The following is a 23,178-nucleotide window of genomic DNA, read 5'->3' on the forward strand; positions in this document are numbered from 1 at the left end:
CTGGAGATTGGTACCTGGTCACCGGTATCTCAGAGAGAGGCCGTGTCAGAGACTAACCCATGTGAGAGACCTGCGGTGCTCCTGGAGATTGGTACCTGGTCACCGGTATCTCAGAGGGAGGCCGTGTCAGAGACTAACCTGTGGGAGAGGCCTGTGGCGCTCCTGGAGATTGGTACCTGGTCACCGGTATCTCAGAGAGAGGCCGTGTCAGAGACTAACCCATGTGAGAGACCTGCGGTGCTCCTGGAGATTGGTACCTGGTCACCGGTATCTCAGAAGGAGGCCGTGTCAGAGACTAACCCGTGTGCGAGGCCTGTGGCGCTCCTGGAGATTGGTACCTGGTCACCGGTATCTCAGAGGGAGGCCGTGTCAGAGACTAACCCGTGTGAGACACCTGTGGCGCTCCTGGAGATTGGTACCTGGTCACCGGTATCTCAGAGGGAGGCCGTGTCAGAGACTAACCCGTGTGAGAGGCCTGCGGCGCTCCTGGAGATTAGTACCTGGTCACCGGTATCTCAGAGGGAGGCCGTGTCAGAGACTAACCCGTGTGAGAGACCTGCGGTGCTCCTGGAGATTGGTACCTGGTCACCGGTATCTCAGAGGGAGGCCGTGTCAAAGACTAACCCGTGTGAGAGACCTGCGGTGCTCCTGGAGATTGGTACCTGGTCACCGGTATCTCAGAGGGAGGCCGTGTCAGAGACTAACCCGTGTGAGAAGCCTGTGGCGCTCCTGGAGATTGGTACCTGGTCACCGGTATCTCAGAGGGAGGCTGCGTGAGAGACTAACCCGTGTGAGAGACCTGCGGTGCTCCTGGAGATTAGTACCTGGTCACCGGTATCTCAGAGAGAGGCTGTGTCAGAGACTAACCCGTGTGAGAGGCCTGCGGTGCTCCTGGAGATTGGTACCTGGTCACCGGTATCTCAGAGGGAGGCCGTGTCAGAGACTAACCATGTGAGAGGCCTGCGGCGCTCCTGGAGATTGGTACCTGGTCGCTGGTATCTCAGAGGGAGGCCGTGTCAGAGACTAACCCATGTGCGAGGCCTGTGGCGCTCCCACAGATTGGTACCTGGTCACCGGTATCTCAGAGAGAGGCCGTGTCAGAGACTAACCCGTGTGAGAGGCCTGTGACGCTCCTGGAGATTGGTACCTGGTCCCCAGTATCTCAGAGGGAGGCCGTGTCAGAGACTAACCTGTGTGAGAGGCCTGCGGCGCTCCTGGAGATTGGTACCTGGTCACCGGTATCTCAGAGGGAGGCCCTGTCAGAAACTAACCCATGTGAGAGGCCTGCGGCACTCCTGGAGATTAGTACCTGGTCACTGGTATCTCAGAGGGAGGCCGTGTCAGAGACCAACCTGTGTGAGAGGCCTGTGGCGCTCCCACAGATTAGTACCTGGTCACCGGTATCTCAGAGGGAGGCTGTGTCAGAGACTTACCCGTGTGCGAGGCCTGCAGCGGTCCTGGAGATTGGTACCTGGTCACCAGTATCTCAGAGGGAGGCCGTGTCAGAGACTAACCCGTGTGAGAGGCCTGTGGCGCTCCTGGAGATTGGTACCTGGTCACCGGTATCTCAGAGGGAGGCCGTGTCAGAGGCTAACCCGTGTGAGAGGCCTGTGGCGCTCCTGGAGATTGGTACCTGGTCACCGGTATCTCAGAGGGAGGCCGTGTCAGAGACTAACCCGTGTGAGAGGCCTGTGGTGCTCCCGTAGATTACTACCTGGTCACCGGTATCTCAGAGGGAGGCCGTGTGAGAGACTAACCCGTGTGAGAGGCCTGTGGCGCTCCTGGAGATTGGTACCTGGTCACCGGTATCTCAGAGGGAGGCCGTGTCAGAGACTAACCTGTGTGAGAGGCCTGTGGCGCTCCTGGAGATTGGTACCTGGTCACCGGTATCTCAGAGGGAGGCCGTGTCAGAGACTAACCCGTGTGAGAGGCCTGTGGCGCTCCCGTAGATTACTACCTGGTCACCGGTATCTCAGAGAGAGGCCGTGTCAGAGACTAACCCGTGTGAGAGGCCTGTGGCGCTCCTGGAGATTGGTACCTGGTCACCGGTATCTCAGAGGGAGGCCGTGTCAGAGACTAACCCGTGTGAGAGGCCTGTGGCGCTCCTGGAGATTGGTACCTGGTCACCGGTATCTCAGAGGGAGGCCGTGTCAGAGACTAACCCATGTGAGAGGCCTGTGGCGCTCCTGGAGATTGGTGCCTGGTCACCGGTATCTCAGAGGGAGGCCGTGTCAGAGACTAACCCGTGTGAGAGGCCTGCGGCACTCCCACAGATTAGTACCTGGTCACCGGTATCTCAGAGGGAGGCTGTGTCAGAGACTAACCCGTGTGAGAGGCCTGTGGCGCTCCTGGAGATTGGTACCTGGTCAATGGTATCTCAGAGGGAGGCTGTGTCAGAGACTAACCCGTGTGCGAGGCCTGTGGCGCTCCCGTAGATTACTACCTGGTCACCGGTATCTTAGAGGGAGGCCGTGTCAGAGACTAACCCGTGTGAGAGGCCTGCGGCGCTCCTGGAGATTGGTACCTGGTCACCGGTATCTCAGAGAGAGGCCGTGTCAGAGACTAACCTGGGTGAGAGGCCTGTGGCGCTCCTGGAGATTAGTACCTGGTCACCGGTATCTCAGAGGAAGGCCGTGTCAGAGACTAACCCGTGTGAGAGGCCTGTGGCGCTCCCGTAGATTACTACCTGGTCACCGGTATCTCAGAGGGAGGCCGTGTCAGAGACTAACCCGTGTGCGAGGCCTGTGGCGCTCCTGGAGATTGGTACCTGGTCACCGGTATCTCAGAGTGAGGCCGTGTCAGAGACTAACCCGTGTGAGAGGCCTGTGGCGCTCCTGGAGATTGGTACCTGGTCACCGGTATCTCAGAGGGAGGCCTTGTCAGAAACTAACCCGTGTGAGAGGCCTGCGGCGCTCCTAGAGATTGGTACCTGGTCACCGGTCTCTCAGAGAGAGGCTGTGTCAGAGACTAACCTGTGTGCGAGGCCTGCGGCGCTCCCGTAGATTGGTACCTGGTCACCAGTATCTCAGAGGGAGGCCGTGTCAGAGACTAACCCGTGTGAGAGGCCTGCGGCGCTCCTGGAGATTGGTACCTGGTCACCAGTATCTCAGAGGGAGGCCGTGTCAGAGACAAACCTGTGTGCGAGGCCTGCGGCGCTCCCGTAGATTGGTACCTGGTCACCAGTATCTCAGAGGGAGGCCATGTCAGAGACTAACCCGTGTGAGAGGCCTGCGGCGCTCCTGGAGATTGGTACCTGGTCACCGGTATCTCAGAGGGAGGCCGTGTCAGAGACTAACCCATGTGAGAGGCCTGTGGCACTCCCACAGATTAGTACCTGTTCACCGGTATCTCAGAGGGAGGCCGTGTCAGAGACTAACCCATGTGAGAGGCCTGTGGCACTCCCACAGATTAGTACCTGGTCACCGGTATCTCAGAGGGAGGCCGTGTCAGAGACTAACCCGTGTGAGAGGCCTGTGGCGCTCCCGGAGATTGGTACCTGGTCACCAGTATCTCAGAGGGAGTCCGTGTCAGAGACTAACCCGTGTGAGAGGCCTGTGGCGCTCCTGGAGATTGGTACCTGGTCACCAGTATCTCAGAGAGAGGCCGTGTCAGAGACTAACCCATGTGAGAGGCCTGTGGCGCTCCTGGAGATTGGTACCTGGTCACCAGTATCTCAGAGAGAGGCCGTGTCAGAGACTAACCCATGTGAGAGGCCTGCGGCGCTCCTGGAGATTGGTACCTGGTCACCGGTATCTCAGAGAGAGGCCGTGTCAGAGACTAACCCGTGTGAGAGGCCTGCGGCGCTCCTGGAGATTGGTACCTGGTCACCGGTATCTCAGAGGGAGGCCGTGTCAGAGACTAACCCGTGTGAGAGGCCTGCGGCGCTCCTGGAGATTGGTACCTGGTCACCGGTATCTCAGAGGGAGGCCGTGTCAGAGACTAACCCGTGTGAGAGGCCTGTGGCGCTCCTGGAGATTGGTACCTGGTCACCGGTATCTCAGAGGGAGGCTGTGTCAGAGACTAACCCGTGTGAGAGGCCTGTGGCGCTCCTGGAGATTGGTACCTGGTCACCGGTATCTCAGAGAGAGGCCGTGTCAGAAACTAACCCGTGTGAGAGGCCTGCGGCGCTCCTGGAGATTGGTACCTGTTCACCGGTATCTCAGAGGGAGGCCGTGTCAGAGACTAACCCGTGTGCGAGGCCTGTGGCGCTCCTGGAGATTGGTACCTGGTCACCGGTATCTCAGAGGGAGGCTGTGTCAGAGACTAACCCGTGTGCGAGGCCTGTGGCGCTCCTGGAGATTGGTACCTGGTCACCGGTATCTCATAGGGAGGCCGTGTCAGAGACTAACCCGTGTACGAGGCCTGTGGCGCTCCTGGAGATTGGTACCTGGTCACCGGTATCTCAGAGAGAGGCTGTGTCAGAGACTAACCCATGTGCGAGGCCTGCGGCGCTCCTGGAGATTGGTACCTGTTCACTGGTATCTCAGAGGGAGGCCGTGTCAGAGACTAACCTGTGTGCGAGGCCTGTGGCGCTCCTGGAGATTAGTACCTGGTCACTGGTATCTCAGAGGGAGGCCGTGTCAGAGACTAACCTGTGTGAGAGGCCTGTGGCGCTCCTGGAGATTGGTACCTGGTCACCGGCATCTCATTCCCAACAGAAGTTCATTCAGATTTTATATTCTACTCATGAATATTGAAAGAGCTGAACCCTGCCTGTGACCTGCTTCAAACCAATCTATGAATCAACAAAATCTCTTTCTGTGCAGGAGCTGAGCTCTATGTATGCAGGGACTCTGCTCTGGGTCAGTGCAAGAAATAAACTGCCTGTAAAGAAACTCAAGAGAAAATCTGTTGCGGCCCAGCGCCAGGCTGGGGTTACGCACTATGGGGGTCATTTTGACCTCGGCGGTCTTTTGCCAAGACCGCCGTGCGGAAGACCGCCAGTGGTGGCGGTTTGCCGCTCGGTGTATTATGACTGTTGGCAGCTCTCCGTCCTTTTTCGGACGGAAAGGCGCCAACAGCCATACTGGCGGGCGGCGGGGAAGTGGAGGTTGCTCCACCTCCACCGCCACGTCAACAGAACACCGCCCACCGAATCACATCCTGTGATTCGGCGTGGCGGTGTTCTGTTCATGCTGTCGTGTCATCAGAGCAGCCCCCATGGATCCCGCCCCCTCCAGGAGGATCGACGGACCAGGTAAGTCGATCTTCCGTTAGGGGAGGGGGGTCAGGGGGTTTTGTGTGTTGTGTGGGTGCATGGGGGTGTGCGTGTGTGTATGTAGTGGGGGGGTGTGAGTGCGTGTATACTTGCGGTGGTGTTGTGAGGTTGGGAATGAGTGCGTGTATGACTGTAGGTATGTCTATATGGTTGTGTGCGTGTATGTTTGAATGTGGGTGTGCGTGTCTGACTGTGTGTGTGGATGTTGGCATGTATGTCGGTGTGTGTGCGTGTATGTGTGTTGGTGGTGCCTGCGTGCGTGTCGTGTGTGTATGAGTGATTGATGTGATGTTGGGGTTGGGGTGGGGAGGGGGGTCCTGCCACCTTTGGGGGGTGGCAGGGGTGGTGGGGGGTGTAGGGGAGGGGTTCGGGGTGGGGGTGGCCCCTATCAGTGCCAGGGAAGGAATTCCCTGGCACTGATAGTGCTTACCGCCATGGATTTCATGGCAGTTTCAAACCGCATGAAATCCATGGCGGTCAGCCAGGTCAAAATACCGCCGGCGGTATAGTGACGGCCGCCGGGCTGGAGACCCAGGTCTCCAGCTTGGCGGTAGTCTCCGCCCTGGCAGGCGGAATGGAGAAGCGGCGGATAACCATGGCGGTAACCGCCATGGTCATAATTTTTAAAAAAAGACCGCCAGCCTGTTTCAGGGACTCAGATGTGGAGTTACGACCGGAGATGCTGACTTTGGAACTGGGGAATGAAGTTTGAGTCTCGGCGTCAGTTCAACCTCCTGTGAACCTGGGCAAATCACTTCAGTCAATCAATCAGTGTATTTGTGGAGCATGCTACTCACCCGTGAGGGTCTCAAGGCGCTTTGAGGAGGGGGGGAAGCCTACTACTGCTCGAACAGCCAGGTTTTGAGGAGTCTCCTGAAGGTCAGTAGGTCCTTTGTCCGCCGTAGGTAGATGGGGAGGGTGTTCCAGGCCTTGGCCGCGAGGTAACACAAGGCAAACAGACAGACAATACTCACGGCACCACTAGACCACCAGGGATGAGGCGCAGGTGGGGGCCCGCGGGTGGAGAAGGGCCTCGAACTCGCTGTAGCAGCTGCGAGGGCGGGGAGAGGGACGCGGGCACAACGGTGGAGCTGTGCGCCGCGGGGACCTTCTCCTGACCAAAAATGCAGGTCAGGGGTAGCTCCGGACCTGAACTAGAGTTTGATGGATGGTCTTACTCCCTCCCAAACACAATAGATATCCCGTCCACCGTACTATGATTCCATAATATCTCATCGGAATACGGCAGACGGGATATCCGTCACATTTGTCAAACTCTAAATCAGGTACTTGATCTCCCCGTGACCTTAAAAACATATCTGACCTTGTGTGATGTAAATGGGGGTCGTGTAAAGCACCCCATTACCTGCAGGTCAGGTTTGTGCTAAATAAAACTACAACAAAAGATCAACTCAATCTGTGGATGAGCTCTGCTCTACAAGAGGGCAGGATCTGTTCATGGCAGCCACACCCTCTCTGCATGTGCAGGAGCTGATGTACTCTGTGCGGCTGTAGGAGGCTGGACTGGCTTGTAGTGAGTACCAAGGGGTACTTGCACCTTGCACCAGGCCCAGTTATCCCTTATTAGTGTATAGGGTGTCTAGCAGCTTATGCTGATAGATAATGGTAGCTTAGCAGAGCAGCTTAGGCTGAACTAGGAGACGTGTGAAGCTACTACAGTACCACTTAGTGTCATATGCACAATATCATAAGAAAACACAATACACAGTTATACTAAAAATAAAGGTACTTTATTTTTATGACAATATGCCAAAGTATCTTAGAGTGTACCCTCAGTGAGAGGATAGGAAATATACACAAGATATATATACACAATAGCAAAAATATGCAGTATAGTCTTAGAAAACAGTGCAAACAATGTATAGTTACAATAGGATGCAATGGGGAAACATAGGGATAGGGGCAACACAAACCATATACTCCAAAAGTGGAATGCGAACCACGAATGGACCCCAAACCTATGTGACCTTGTAGAGGGTCGCTGGGACTATTAGAAAATAGTGAGAGTTAGCAAAATAACCCTCCCCAAGACCCTGAAAAGTGAGTGCAAAGTGCACTAAAGTTCCCCTAAGGACAAAATAGTCGTGTTAGAGGGAAAATGCAAGGAAAACACAAATCAGCAATGCAACAACGATGGATTCCTGACTGAGGGTACCTGTGGAACAAGGGGACCAAGTCCAAAAGTCACAAGCAGCTCGGAGATGGGCAGATGCCCAAGAAATGCCAGCGGTTGGTGCAAAGAAGCTCTTACTAGGCTGAAGAACTGTGAATACTGCAGGAACGACAAGGGCTAGAGACTTCCCCTTTGGAGGATGGATCCCCCACGCCTTGGAGAGTCGTGCAGAAGTGTTTTCCCGCCGGATGGACGCCAACAAGCCTTGCTACACGCAAATCGTGCGAATGGCGTTTTTGGACGCTGCTGGGGCCCAGGAGGGACCAGGAGGTCGCAAATTGGACCTGCAGAGAGAGGGGACGTCGAGCAAGACAAAGAGCCCTCACTGAAGCAGGTAGCACCCGGAGAAGTGCCAGAAACAGGCACTACGAGGATGCGTGAAACGGTGCTCGCCGAAGTTGCACAAAGGAGTCCCACGTCGCCGGAGACCAACTTAGAAAGTCGTGCAATGCAGGTTAGAGTGCCGTGGACCCAGGCTTGGCTGTGCACGAAGGATTTCCGCCGGAAGTGTACAGGGGCCGGAGAAGCTTGCAAAGTCGCGGTTCCCAGCAATGCAGCCCAGCGAGGTGAGGCAAGGACTTACCTCCACCAAACTTGGGCTGAAGAGTCACTGGACTGTGGGGGTCACTTGGACGGTGTCGCTGGATTCGAGGGACCTCGCTCGTCGTGCTGAGAGGAGACCCAAGGGACCGGAGATGCAGCTTTTTGGTGCCTGCGGTTGCAGGGGGAAGATTCCGTCGACCCACGGGAGATTTCTTCGGAGCTTCTGGTGCAGAGAGGAGGCAGACTACCCCCACAGCATGCACAAGCAGGAAAACAGTCGAGAAGGTGGCAGGATCAGCGTTACAGAGTTGCAGTAGTCGTCTTTGCTACTATGTTGCAGGTTTGCAGGCTTCCAGCGCGGTCAGCGGTCGATTCCTTATCAGAAGGTGAAGAGGGAGATGCAGAGGAACTCGGCTGAGCTCATGCATTCGTTATCTGCAGTTTCCCCAGAGACAGAGACCCTAAATAGCCAGAAAAGAGGGTTTGGCTACCTAGGAGAGAGGAAAGGCTACTAACACCTGAAGGAGCCTATCACAAGGAGTCTCTGACGTCACCTGGTGGCACTGGCCACTCAGAGCAGTCCAGTGTGCCAGCAGCACCTCTGTTTCCAAGATGGCAGAGGTCTGGAGCACACTGGAGGAGCTCTGGACACCTCCCAGGGGAGGTGCAGGTCAGGGGAGTGGTCACTCCCCTTTCCTTTGTCCAGTTTCGCGCCAGAGCAGGGGCTAAGGGGTCCCTGAACCGGTGTAGACTGGCTTATGCAGAATTGGGCACCTCTGTGCCCAACAAAGCATTTCCAGAGGCTGGGGGAGGCTACTCCTCCCCTGCCTTCACACCATTTTCCAAAGGGAGAGGGTGTCACACCCTCTCTCAGAGGAAGTTCTTTGTTCTGCCATCCTGGGCCAGGCCTGGCTGGACCCCAGGAGGGCAGCTGCCTGTCTGAGGGGTTGGCAGCAGCAGCAGTTGCAGTGAAACCCCAGGAAGGGCAGTTTGGCAGTACCAGGGTCTGTGCTACAGACCACTGGGATCATGGGATTGTGCCAACTATGCCAGGATGGTATAGAGGGGGCAATTCCATGATCATAGACATGTTACATGGCCATATTCGGAGTTACCATGGTGAAGCTACATATAGGTAGTGACCTATATGTAGTGCACACGTGTAATGGTGTCCCCGCACTCACAAAGTTCAGGGAATTGGCTCTGAACAATGTGGGGGCACCTTGGCTAGTGCCAGGGTGCCCTCACACTAAGTAACTTTGCACCTAACCTTTACCAGGTAAAGGTTAGACATATAGGTGACTTATAAGTTACTTAAGTGCAGTGTAAAATGGCTGTGAAATAACGTGGACGTTATTTCACTCAGGCTGCAGTGGCAGGCCTGTGTAAGAATTGTCAGAGCTCCCTATGGGTGGCAAAAGAAATGCTGCAGCCCATAGGGGTCTCCTGGAACCCCAATACCCTGGGTACCTCAGTACCATATACTAGGAAATTATAAGGGTGTTCCAGTAAGCCAATGTAAATTGGTAAAAATGGTCACTAGCCTGTTAGTGACAATTTAAAAGTAATGAGAGAGCATAACCACTGAGGTTCTGGTTAGCAGAGCCTCAGTGAGACAGTTAGGCACCACACAGGAAACATATACATGCACACCTATGAGCACTGGGGCCCTGTGTGACAGGGTCCCAGTGACACATACATATAGGCCACAAACCTATGAGCACTGGGGTCCTGACTAGCAGGATCCCAGTGACACATAACAACCATACTGAAAACATGGTGTTTTCACTATGAGCACTGAGGCCTGGCTATCAGGATCCCAGTGAGACAGTGAAAACAGTGACAAACACCCTGACATACACTCACAAACAGGCCAAAAGTGGGGGTAACAAGGCTAGAAAGAGGCTACCTTCTCACACAACCCCCCCCCAAACGAAGGACAATAAGGCTAACCTTGGCCAGTTGAGACTTTATTGTCTAAGTGGTGATAAGTAGAGAGTAGCTCTGCAATAGACTGGTTACTCCCTTTATCATCCACTATATGGTTACTTCCCTGTGGGGATGTAAACCACCCTGTTTGAAGTTTTTTAGCTAAGCAACAATGTGAAGATGTATTTTCAGAGTTTCTATCAGTAAGTTTTAGTTTAGAGCAGTGGGAATTATCCACTGAACCTATTTGTAATGATGGAAATGCCAGACAGGGATGCTGTCTCAGTAAAGCCATAGCTGGGCAAAAACTTTGTCCATTTGGCTGGAAGAGAGAACAGGGATGCTGTTTCTCTTGAGTTGGAGCAGGGCAGGGATGCTGTCCTATGAGCTCCACACTAGGGCAGGGATGCTGTCCTAAGTGTTGTGAGGTAGTGCAGGGTTTCTGCACTAAAGTTTCTCTGGGAGGGTTGGAGGGATGCTCCATGTTAACTAAAATGGTGCTGTTTTTCTCACCAATGTTAGTTATCCCACAGAGAGGTACTTCCACCTCAGGGAGTCCAGCTTTGCCAGCTGATGATTCCCTTGGAACAGGTGCCACCCCAGGAGAGGTTTCTCCCACCACAGGAATAGTATCCTGAATGGTAGGGTGGTTAGGGGATACTGTGATACCCTTTTTACCTGTTGATGGAGAGGGATCCTGAGTTTTCAGGCCTTCTCTCCTTTGCTTTTTCATTTCAGTAGAAATGAGAGGGAACAATTCCTCAGGGATGCCCAGCATGGCTGCATGGGCATAAAACTCTACATCAGCCCAACCTGAGGCCTCTAGGTCATTACCTAAGAGACAGTCTACAGGTAAGCTAGGTGATACCACCACCTGCTTAGGGCCAGTAACTCCACCCCAACTAAACTGAATTATAGCTAAGGGAAGAAACTTAGTGGAGTTATGGACATCAATAATCGTATACTGTTGTCCAATGATGTGTTGTTCAGGAGGCACTAGGTTTTCAGTCACCAAAGTGAAACTGGCACCTGTGTCCCTGTAGGCCAAGGCCTCAACACCATTTATTGAAACTGTCTGCCTGTACTTATCCATTGTAAGGGGACAAGCAGCCAGTGTGGCAAGGCCAATGCCACTAGGTGTGACAGAAACTGTCTTGGGACTGATTACATCAGTTTCCACTATGGACCCATAAGTGAACCCAACTACACCCTTTGCTTGACTGTTGCCAGCAGTCCCACCACTAGTACCACTACTGCTAGGGGCACTAGAGCTTGATGTATTAGTGGTGGTAGGCTCAGGAGGTTTACCTGGACAGGACTTATCCCCTGGCCTATGGCCTCTGTTTTTACACACAAAGCACCAAGGCTTTTTAATGTGTGCAGGTTGGGAAGAAGAGGAAGAATTTGTTTTATCCCCACCCTCTGAAGAGTGTTTAAGATTTGAAGTGGGATCTTTGGTTTTACCCTTATCCCCATGCTTATCTTGAGATTTTTCACCATCTTTCTTCTTATTGCCATCTTTGTCACCCCCTGTATGAACTTTTCTGTTCACCCTTGTTCTGACCCATTTGTCTGCCTTCTTTCCCAATTCTTGGGGAGAGGTCAGATCAGAGTCTACCAGGTACTGGTGCAACAAATCAGACACACAATTATTAAGTATATGCTCTCTCAGGATTGTGTTATACAGGCTTTCATAATCAGTAACTTTACTGCCATGTAACCACCCCTCCAAGGCCTTCACTGAATGGTCAATGAAATCAACCCAGTCTTGTGAAGACTCCTTTTTGGTCTCTCTGAACTTTATCCTGTACTGTTCAGTGGTTAAGCCATAACCATCCAGGAGTGCATTCTTAAGAACTGTAAAATTATTGGCATCACTTTCTTTCACAGTAAGGAGTCTATCCCTACCCTTTCCAGTAAATGATAGCCATAGGATAGCAGCCCACTGCTTTTGAGGGACATCCTGTACAGCACAGGCCCTCTCAAGTGCAGCAAACCACTTGTTAATGTCATCCCCCTCCTTGTAAGGGGGAACTATCTTATGCAGATTCCTGGAATCATGCTCTTTTGCAGGATGACTATGGGGAATACTGCTGCTGCCACCATGGGTATCTAAACCCATCTTCTGTCTTTCCCTCTCTATTTCTAAAGACTGTCTATCCAAATCCAGCTGTTGCTTCTTGAGCTTCAGTCTGGTTTGCTCCACTCTCAATCTATTGAGCTCCCTTTCTAACAATCTGTCATCAGGGTGGGTGGGAGGGACATTTCTAGATACAGAGGTATGATGGGAATGAACAGAAGGAGACCTGTCCCTTACCAAGGGCACCCTAACAGCTTGGCTACCAGCATAATGTGAGAGCACATCATCAGTATGATGTGATTCAACCTCTGTACCAACTATGCTAGACTGTCTAGTAATGGGCAGGCTGAGAAGTTTCTTTCCTGAACCTTTTCCTGGGGGAGTCCCTGGATCAGATTGAGAACCATTAGCTACTTTTTCTACAGATTGGGCACTTATGGCCTTATCCTGTACTCTAAGCATATTAATTAAAAGTTCTAAGGAAGGATTCTTCCCTACACTCAAACCTCTCTCTATGCAGAGACTCCTTGCTCCTTTCCAGCTAAGGTGATCATATGCAAGTTTGGACAGTTCAACTTTTTGGCCTGTGCCAGACATTTTTTAGAGAGAGTTAAAGGGATAGACAAAGAGAAAAAAGTTTTCAGAACTTTTTGGAAAGACAGAAAAAACTTTTTAAACTTTTAAGAACTTTTTGAAAGTTTAGAAGTACTTTTCAGCACTTAGAAAAGAGTGAAAAGAGGAAATGCAAAACTTTTTGGCTATGTGTATATACACTGACCTTGTTTTGTATATTTTTCTCTTATGAAAAGTACAATGACAAGAGTGGTAAGTAGTCTCAAAGCACTTATCCCACCGCTGCACAACCAATGTAGGAGGCTGGACTGGCTTGTAGTGAGTACCAAGGGGTACTTGCACCTTGCACCAGGCCCAGTTATCCCTTATTAGTGTATAGGGTGTCTAGCAGCTTATGCTGATAGATAATGGTAGCTTAGCAGAGCAGCTTAGGCTGAACTAGGAGACGTGTGAAGCTACTACAGTACCACTTAGTGTCATATGCACAATATCATAAGAAAACACAATACACAATTATACTAAAAATAAAGGTACTTTATTTTTATGACAATATGCCAAAGTATCTTAGAGTGTACCCTCAGTGAGAGGATAGGAAATATACACAAGATATATATACACAATAGCAAAAATATGCAGTATAGTCTTAGAAAACAGTGCAAACAATGTATAGTTACAATAGGATGCAATGGGGAAACATAGGGATAGGGGCAACACAAACCATATACTCCAAAAGTGGAATGCGAACCACGAATGGACCCCAAACCTATGTGACCTTGTAGAGGGTCGCTGGGACTATTAGAAAATAGTGAGAGTTAGCAAAATAACCCTCCCCAAGACCCTGAAAAGTGAGTGCAAAGTGCACTAAAGTTCCCCTAAGGACAAAATAGTCGTGTTAGAGGGAAAATGCAAGGAAAACACAAATCAGCAATGCAACAACGATGGATTCCTGACTGAGGGTACCTGTGGAACAAGGGGACCAAGTCCAAAAGTCACAAGCAGCTCGGAGATGGGCAGATGCCCAAGAAATGCCAGCGGTTGGTGCAAAGAAGCTCTTACTAGGCTGAAGAACTGTGAATACTGCAGGAACGACAAGGGCTATAGACTTCCCCTTTGGAGGATGGATCCCCCACGCCTTGGAGAGTCGTGCAGAAGTGTTTTCCCGCCGGATGGACGCCAACAAGCCTTGCTACACGCAAATCGTGCGAATGGCGTTTTTGGACGCTGCTGGGGCCCAGGAGGGACCAGGAGGTCGCAAATTGGACCTGCAGAGAGAGGGGACGTCGAGCAAGACAAAGAGCCCTCACTGAAGCAGGTAGCACCCGGAGAAGTGCCAGAAACAGGCACTACGAGGATGCGTGAAACGGTGCTCGCCGAAGTTGCACAAAGGAGTCCCACGTCGCCGGAGACCAACTTAGAAAGTCGTGCAATGCAGGTTAGAGTGCCGTGGACCCAGGCTTGGCTGTGCACGAAGGATTTCCGCCGGAAGTGTACAGGGGCCGGAGAAGCTTGCAAAGTCGCGGTTCCCAGCAATGCAGCCCAGCGAGGTGAGGCAAGGACTTACCTCCACCAAACTTGGGCTGAAGAGTCACTGGACTGTGGGGGTCACTTGGACGGTGTCGCTGGATTCGAGGGACCTCGCTCGTCGTGCTGAGAGGAGACCCAAGGGACCGGAGATGCAGCTTTTTGGTGCCTGCGGTTGCAGGGGGAAGATTCCGTCGACCCACGGGAGATTTCTTCGGAGCTTCTGGTGCAGAGAGGAGGCAGACTACCCCCACAGCATGCACAAGCAGGAAAACAGTCGAGAAGGCGGCAGGATCAGCGTTACAGAGTTGCAGTAGTCGTCTTTGCTACTATGTTGCAGGTTTGCAGGCTTCCAGCGCGGTCAGCGGTCGATTCCTTATCAGAAGGTGAAGAGGGAGATGCAGAGGAACTCGGCTGAGCTCATGCATTCGTTATCTGCAGTTTCCCCAGAGACAGAGACCCTAAATAGCCAGAAAAGAGGGTTTGGCTACCTAGGAGAGAGGAAAGGCTACTAACACCTGAAGGAGCCTATCACAAGGAGTCTCTGACGTCACCTGGTGGCACTGGCCACTCAGAGCAGTCCAGTGTGCCAGCAGCACCTCTGTTTCCAAGATGGCAGAGGTCTGGAGCACACTGGAGGAGCTCTGGACACCTCCCAGGGGAGGTGCAGGTCAGGGGAGTGGTCACTCCCCTTTCCTTTGTCCAGTTTCGCGCCAGAGCAGGGGCTAAGGGGTCCCTGAACCGGTGTAGACTGGCTTATGCAGAATTGGGCACCTCTGTGCCCAACAAAGCATTTCCAGAGGCTGGGGGAGGCTACTCCTCCCCTGCCTTCACACCATTTTCCAAAGGGAGAGGGTGTCACACCCTCTCTCAGAGGAAGTTCTTTGTTCTGCCATCCTGGGCCAGGCCTGGCTGGACCCCAGGAGGGCAGCTGCCTGTCTGAGGGGTTGGCAGCAGCAGCAGTTGCAGTGAAACCCCAGGAAGGGCAGTTTGGCAGTACCAGGGTCTGTGCTACAGACCACTGGGATCATGGGATTGTGCCAACTATGCCAGGATGGTATAGAGGGGGCAATTCCATGATCATAGACATGTTACATGGCCATATTCGGAGTTACCATGGTGAAGCTACATATAGGTAGTGACCTATATGTAGTGCACACGTGTAATGGTGTCCCCGCACTCACAAAGTTCAGGGAATTGGCTCTGAACAATGTGGGGGCACCTTGGCTAGTGCCAGGGTGCCCTCACACTAAGTAACTTTGCACCTAACCTTTACCAGGTAAAGGTTAGACATATAGGTGACTTATAAGTTACTTAAGTGCAGTGTAAAATGGCTGTGAAATAACGTGGACGTTATTTCACTCAGGCTGCAGTGGCAGGCCTGTGTAAGAATTGTCAGAGCTCCCTATGGGTGGCAAAAGAAATGCTGCAGCCCATAGGGGTCTCCTGGAACCCCAATACCCTGGGTACCTCAGTACCATATACTAGGAAATTATAAGGGTGTTCCAGTAAGCCAATGTAAATTGGTAAAAATGGTCACTAGCCTGTTAGTGACAATTTAAAAGTAATGAGAGAGCATAACCACTGAGGTTCTGGTTAGCAGAGCCTCAGTGAGACAGTTAGGCACCACACAGGAAACATATACATGCACACCTATGAGCACTGGGGCCCTGTGTGACAGGGTCCCAGTGACACATACATATAGGCCACAAACCTATGAGCACTGGGGTCCTGACTAGCAGGATCCCAGTGACACATAACAACCATACTGAAAACATGGTGTTTTCACTATGAGCACTGAGGCCTGGCTATCAGGATCCCAGTGAGACAGTGAAAACAGTGACAAACACCCTGACATACACTCACAAACAGGCCAAAAGTGGGGGTAACAAGGCTAGAAAGAGGCTACCTTCTCACAGCGGCCACTCATTAGTGTCTCCTAGGTATTCAGCCGCATATCTAGAAGTGGAACTAACTTCAGTTTTGGGTTCCTCTGCTTAATCAGACATGCACTGAAATGAGGTTCTCCATCCAAGGCAGTCTTGTCCCTTTGATTAAAATGTCATGGGTTTGGCTGAGTTCACCTTGTCAAGTTCTAAGTATGGGGCCTAGTTTTAATCTGGGGGTCCAAACCATATTTTCATGGGGATAGTGGTTGAATGGCCAGGTCAGTGGTTAACGATGATTTTAAGAAATTTCAGACAGAACATTTTATTCAAGTGTCTTTGAAAAAATAAATACTGTCTGATAGTGTTTAATTTTCAAAAGTAAGTGTGGTGGTTTGAGGTTACTTCATTGCTTTGATGCTGGGTTGTGGAGTGTGGTTGTTTCAGTAGATTCATCTAGATGCCATCCTCTTTGATCTCTCTGATTCCCTTGCCTGTGTAAAATGTGAACTCTTGTCTCTGGCACCAAACCTGAGCTTTAAAATCCCCTCTTCAGTGAGACATTCAAAAGAGGGGGACACTTGGATTGCCTCAGAAGCAGGTGCATTAATGCACAAGAACACAGTTTGATGTTCACATACCATAGGAGGTGAAGGCAGCATCTGCCGACTACAAAAGCGGGTCAGCTGGAGCGCCTGCAAGGGTCAGAGCTTGCGCACCAGGGTGTGTTTCAATCGAGCCTTTGAAATGCGTGTGTGTGTTGGATTTGGAGCTGGGCACCCTTTTCACTGTGTTTCCCAACCACCAACGACCCCTCGTGGACATGGTAAGGAGGCCCAGTAGTTGAGCCACACAAGGGCAGTGCAGTTTGGGGCACACCTTGCTGATGCAATAGAAAGCTTTGGTGGGTGCAGTGCCAGGTGCCATCTATACCCAGTGATACGCTGTCTGTCAGTCAGTTACATGTGCAGCTACCAGATACCCAGGGCAAGAGGCACGCACAGCGTTTTGTGAGGGGGACTGTGAGGGGGTCTGTGAGAGGTCAGCACCCCCAGCCTGCGACTAGGCGCAGTGGAATGTTGCACCACACTTATGTACCTGATGTGGTGCATGTGTGCCCCCCGACCACGCTGAGCTACATAGCAAAGATGAGGTGGGGGGTCTCCTCTGCTGCCTGTATACAGACTGTCAGAGCACAATGCATGACTGTTAAATTAACTGACTGACATGACGTTCTTATCAAGCCATCAACCATCAGTCACTGAAACAAACTAAGGCCCAGAGTACAGAGGGCTTAGCACCATTCTAACGACACATTAGCGTCGTTTTTTTAATGCTAATGTGGCGTTAGGTGGCCAAAAATGCTGTTCCATGTTTACAAGGTAGTGCAATGCATGCATTGCGCCACTTTGCGACCCTTTGCGCTACAATCTGCCTGCGCCAGGTATAATGTATTCCAAGGGGGTGTTCCCCTGTTAGGGGGGGCTAAATGGTGCAAAGGAATCTAAGAGATTTCTTTGCATCATTTTTTCTGCACTTTTAACGCCTGCTCAGAGGAGGCTTTAAAAGGAGGCTCTCATTGTTTACAATGGGCCTCTGTGTGCTTTGCATGATTAGCGTCTGACTTTTTTACGCTAATCCTGCAAAGCGCCAGACTAGTGTAAAAAATTCTGACATTAGTTCACTAACTACCGCCATGGTGCGCTGTATATTAAATAGAGCACAAACGTGGTGCTGTTCGGGGGCACTAAGGGCTCAAGAAAAGCAGCCCGCACTGGTTGCAGCATCACTTTCATAAATATGCCCCTAACTCCTGCCAAAGCCCTGATTGCCAGTATCACTTTGCACACTTGAAGGACTCGATATACTAAGGAATTGCGTTGCCTTTGCGTGACGCAAGTTATCGCAAGGCATTACAAGGCAACACAAGTCCTTTAGTGGTATTTACTGAACCACGCAAAGCCTCCTTGCCTGACTCTGTGTTGTTCAGTACATCCAAGGCAACACGTTCCATGGGTGGAATCTGCGCATTCCCACGCATCCATCCACGGATTTTGATACAACCCTAGGTTTACAAAGGTCTGTAAACCGAGATTGAGCTAAAATGGTGTCCCTCACTGGCCTGGTCTTCACAAGGAGAAATATCTTAATTTTTCCTCGTTACCTACTCTTTGTATGTGTTTTGCATTCTGCAGCACACAGACAAAATGGAAATGTCTTTAAGGATTGTTTTTGTACAGGAAGGTATCCCTTCCTGCACAAACACATCCTGTCCATGACACAGGTAGCCAGCACCATGGTGCAAGTGCCCTGTGTTGGTGCCAGGCAGCCACAAGTGCTCCAGCGCCAATGCCCCACTGTAGGAAAGTACCACAGTTGGCACGGTTATCCCCCACTTTTTGCCTAGGGATGCCAACTTTGATTGAAAGTGTCCCGGGACCCTGCTAACCAGGCCCCAGCACCAGTGTTCTTTCCCTAAAACTGTACCTTTGTTCCCACAATTGGCACAGCCCTGGCACACAGTTAAGTCCCTTGTAAATGATACCCCTGGTACCAAGGGCCCTGTGGCCAGGGAAGGTCTCTAAGGGCTGCAGCATGTATTATGCTACCCTGGGGACCCCTCACTCAGCACATGCACACTGCCTTGCAGCTTGTGTGTGCAGGTGGTGAGAAAAAGGTAAAGTCTACATGGCACCACTTCAGGGTGCCATGCCCACAACCCACTGCCTGTGGCATAGGTAAGTCACCCCTCTAGCAGGCCTTACATCCCTAAGGCAGGGTGCACTATACCACAGGTAAGGGCATAGCTGCATGAACAATAAGGCCCTACAGGGTCTGAGTCCATTCTTGGACTTTGTAAGTGCAGGGTAGCCATATTGAGTATATGGTCTGGGAGTTTGTCATTACTAACTCCACAGCACCATAATGGCTTCACTGAATACTGGGAAGTTTGGTATCAAACTTCTCAGCTCAATAAACCCCACACTGATGCCAGTGTGGGATTTATTGAAAGATGCACACAGAGGGCATGTATGTTAGCCCAAATGCTAGTGTAGGATGGACCGGTCTGTGCCAGCCTGCCACTTTCAGATGAGTTTCTGGTCACATGGGGTGAGTGCCTTTGTGCACTCTGTTGTCAGAAACAAGGCCTGTCCTGGATGGAACTGTAACACCTGGCGGTGAGCCTCAAAGGCTCAAGCCTCTTGTTACAGTGCCCCAGGGCGCTCCAGCTAGTGGAGATGCTCGCCCCCCCCAGATAAAGCCCCACTTTTGGCAGCAAGTCCGGCGGGAAAATTAGGGAAAACAGGGAGAAGTGACCACCCCAGCCAGGACCACCCCTAAGGTGTCCAGAGCTGAGGTGACCCCCTCCCTGCAGAATCCTCCATCCTGGTTTGGAGTCTAGGGACCAAAAGGGATAGGTTTGTGTCCCCCTCAGCAAAGGGAGTGGGCACAAGGAGGGTGTAGCCATCCTCAGGGACAGTAGCCTATGGCAACTGCCCTCTGGCCCCTGTAACGCCCCTAAATCTAGGATTTAAGGGCCTCCCTGAACCCAGCTCACCAGATTCCTGGTGACCCACAAGAAGAAGAAGGACTGAAGAGCCGACCCCAGCAGAGAAGAAGGAAGACGACAACTGCTCTGGCCCCAGCCCTGCCAGCCTGTCTCCTGCTTCAGAGAACCTTTAAAAAGACCAGCAATGCGTCCAGTGGGCCCAGTGATCTCTGCCAACTCCAGAGGACTGCCCTGCACCCAGAAGGACCAGGAACTCCAGAGGTTGGCGGCTCTGTCTAAAAGAAACCTACAACTAAGGACTCCCACCTCACTCCAGATGTGTGAGTCCTGACCCCTGTGCACCTGATGCCCACTGCCTGTGTCCAGGTGGTCCACCCAGCAAGAAAGGGTCCCCAGATGATTGGGAGCAAGAGCCCACCATGGGTTAACTCCTCCAAACTTCCACAATGACGCATGCAGAGGGAATCCTGAGCACCCCCCTGACCATAGGCTCCAGACGAAGATATCCGACGCCTAAAGGACACAATGCACCTGCAGCCCCCAGGCCTTGGAGAGCCTGATCCCCAGGTGCAGCATCGACCAGCAGGAAGCCGTCCTCCCTATCTAGCCGGTGGTTTGCCCGAGAAGCCCCCCGGACCTCGTATGCATCCTCATAGTGACCCATAGGGTTGCATTGAAAACCCGATGCCCTGGTTGCACCCTGCACCCGGCCACCCTAGCGCTGCTGAGGGTGTGTGCTTGGGGCCTACTTGGGGTCCCTCCAATGCTCTCTTGAACCTCCCTGGTCTTCTCTCTGAGTCGCGGGTACTTACCTGGTAGTTGACCGGATTCCGAGTACCCCCTATCTCCATAGGAGCCCACGTTAAGTTGGTTCCTCTTTGACCTCTGCACCTGACTGGCCCTGAGTTGCTGGTGGTGGGAGTTTAGGATTAACTTGAACACCCAACAATGGACTACCTAAACCCCGGAGATAAGAGCTGTAAGTTGAATACTTACCTGTAAAACAGTAGGATATTTTCTTCCCCCAGGAACTGTTGAAAATTGCAGTGTTCACTTTTAAAATAGCTTTTTGCCATTTTAAAGGAAACTGTATACATTGTCGATTCCATTCAAAGTCCTGATCATATCTATGCAAAGTACATTTAATTTTATATACTTACCAGCAAACTGAATCTTGTGGTTCTGGAAATAAATTAACAAAACATATTTTTCTATATAAAAACCATTGGTCTGGAGTTAAGTCATTGAGTGTGTGTTTTCATTTATTGCCTGTGTGTGTACAACAAATGCTTAACACTACCCTCTGATAAACCTAACTGCTGGACCACTGTACCACAAAGAGAGCATTAGTATTATCTATTATTGCCTCTGTCAAGCTTCTGGGGAACCCTTGGACTCTGTGCATCTGGGGTACCCCTGGACTCCGTGCCTCTGGGGAACCCCTGGACTCCGTGCCTCTGGGAAACCCCTGGACTCCGTGCCTCTGGGGAACCCCTGGACTCTGCGCCTCGGGGGAACCCCTGGACTCTGTGCCTCTGGGGAACCCCTGGACTCGGGCATGTCCTATCTCATTTTGATATAGTAAATACAGAGCCAGCTTCCTACCCACACCATTTAAGAAAAGGAAAAATACGTTCTCTCCTTATTGCATTCATATAGCACTTGCTATCCCTTGTCACATGTGGTAGGCGCTATATAAATGCAATTACATACAATATAGTTTGTGCTTTGAGACTTTTTTGCTGGGACAGACTCAGGCTAGCGGTTGGTTGGGACCAGGGCTTAGTTTGCCTTCAGTTTGAGATGCTGCCTCAGTCGTGGCCCTTTCAAGGGGAATGATAGTCCTGCTTGTGAAACGACGAGGAATGCTGGGGCAGGTGGCCCTGACAGCCAGAGCCCCCACCGCGAGCTCCATCACCGGTGACTGACCTCCCCACACTTCCCAGCAGCACAGAAGCTGAACCTGTCTTTCTAAAGAACGGTTTCCCTCACAGTGCTCTGCCCAGGCACCCCCCGAGTCAGGCACCCCCAAACTGCAGCCCGGGCAATGACACCGGGCGGGGGCTGAATCCCTTCCAGCCTAATGAGCGCAGCGCTGGCTGTTACTCATAAGTGCTTCAGGGTCGCGTCACCAGCAGAGGGGGCTCCTGAAAGGGGCCACATGGAGGCATCACCCCCCCCCCCCCAACCAGTGTACAAAGAGCTGTGGGTGGCCGATGCCCCAGAAACCAAAGGAGGCTGGACTGAAATTAACTTTTTATTTTTTAATTTACCACCCTACATCTTTAAGCGGAAGCTGGAATAAACCCCCTCCAGCCCTTGGATGTTACAAAGACGGGGACACCCCGAGTCTGTCGTCCTCCTGCGGAGGGCACATTTATACATTTAATTACCGGAGACCAGGGCAGAGGCTTCAGTTTTGCTCATTTCCTGAAATGGGAAAGCGCACCGAGGCAGGTGGAAAGGCACCTCCTTGTACAATAAAAGACCACGGGCCAGATGTACGACCCCGAGTTTTGCGACTCGCAATTTGTGACTCGTTTGCAAGTCGTATATTGGAAGCCACAGAACCTTATGTACAACAGCGTACTTGACACTGTTTACGTTCCGCAAGGGGGTCGCAAATGACCCACCTCATTAATATTCATAAGGTAGGTCGCACTTTGTGACTCCATTGGGAATGGCGGCCCTCACAGGGATGGTGGCCTGCTGGGGACAGCTGACCACCATGTCCGTGACTGCTTTTAAATAAAGCAGTTTTTTTTTTTTTGTAAATGCAGCCCGGTTTCCTTAAAGGAAAACAGGATGCATTTCAAAAACAAAAATTAAAAGTTTTCTTTTCATTTTGTCAGAGCAGGCAGTGGTCCGTGGGCAGTGGTCCGTGGGCAGTGGTCCGTGGGACCACTGCCTGCTCTGAAAAAATATTTTCTCTGCCATTCACAAAGGGGAGGGGTTAGCACCAGTTTGAAACCGGCGCTAACTGCGGTTGTTTTGTGACCGCATTTGCGGTCACAAAACAATCTTACATCGCACTGCGACTCGCAATTAGGAAGGGATCGCCGCTGCCCAACAGCGACTCACAAACCTATTCTGCGATTGGGTCAATAGATTACCGAATCGCAAAATAGGGTCTGTACATACCAAAATGTTTTTTTCCTGTCGCAAACGGTCCCATTGTGCGAACCGGGCCGTTTTCAACAGCACAAATGGTGGGGCATGTATGTGCCCCCTCATTCTATCTGCTAACAGGAACAGATGTGCGTGCAGCTGTGTGGGGCTAGTCAGGCCACTAACGCCCCCTACAGTAAGTATTGTTTTATAATTAGTATCACAAACTCCTGGACTGACACAAACCAGAGGGGTCTCTGCCCTCTAAACCCACCTGTGCCTGCGGTTAGCAAGGGGTCTGCGTCTGCATCATTCATGGGGGGGGTTGTTGCCCTGCAGGCTGATGTGAGGGGGAAGTCACCCCTGTCTAACAAGCGTCCTCTGCTTCTTCCAGAGATCGAGCAGCTGGCTTCAGAGGGACCCGGAAGGAGGGAGCCCAAGCCCAGCTCAGAGTCTGGAAGGAAACCGGGGTGCCCTCCTCGCAGAAGGAAATGCAGGTGAGTCTGGGGGGGGAGTCAAGGAGGGGAGGGCTGGGAGGGGAGTCAAGGAGGGGAGAGGGCTGGAAGGGAAGAGCTGGGCGTGGGAGTGGAGAGGGGGGGGGAAATAGGTCTGCAG

The 23,178-nt window shown here is 51.9% G+C and overlaps 1 protein-coding gene across 2 annotated transcripts in view; it reads left to right on the plus strand.

Annotated features, from left to right (window-relative positions):
- Positions 1 to 23,178, plus strand: part of LOC138296907 (transmembrane protein 121-like) — a 283,237-nt gene that overhangs the window by 240,042 nt on the left and 20,017 nt on the right. For both annotated transcript variants that reach the window (XM_069236421.1, XM_069236420.1), the window contains exon 2: positions 22,958 to 23,060. In XM_069236421.1, the coding sequence (XP_069092522.1) occupies positions 22,958 to 23,060 (103 nt within the window). The remainder of the gene's footprint in view (positions 1 to 22,957; positions 23,061 to 23,178) is intronic.

Source organism: Pleurodeles waltl, chromosome 5 (assembly GCF_031143425.1).
Source record: "Pleurodeles waltl isolate 20211129_DDA chromosome 5, aPleWal1.hap1.20221129, whole genome shotgun sequence".
Lineage (NCBI taxonomy): Eukaryota > Metazoa > Chordata > Amphibia > Caudata > Salamandridae > Pleurodeles > Pleurodeles waltl.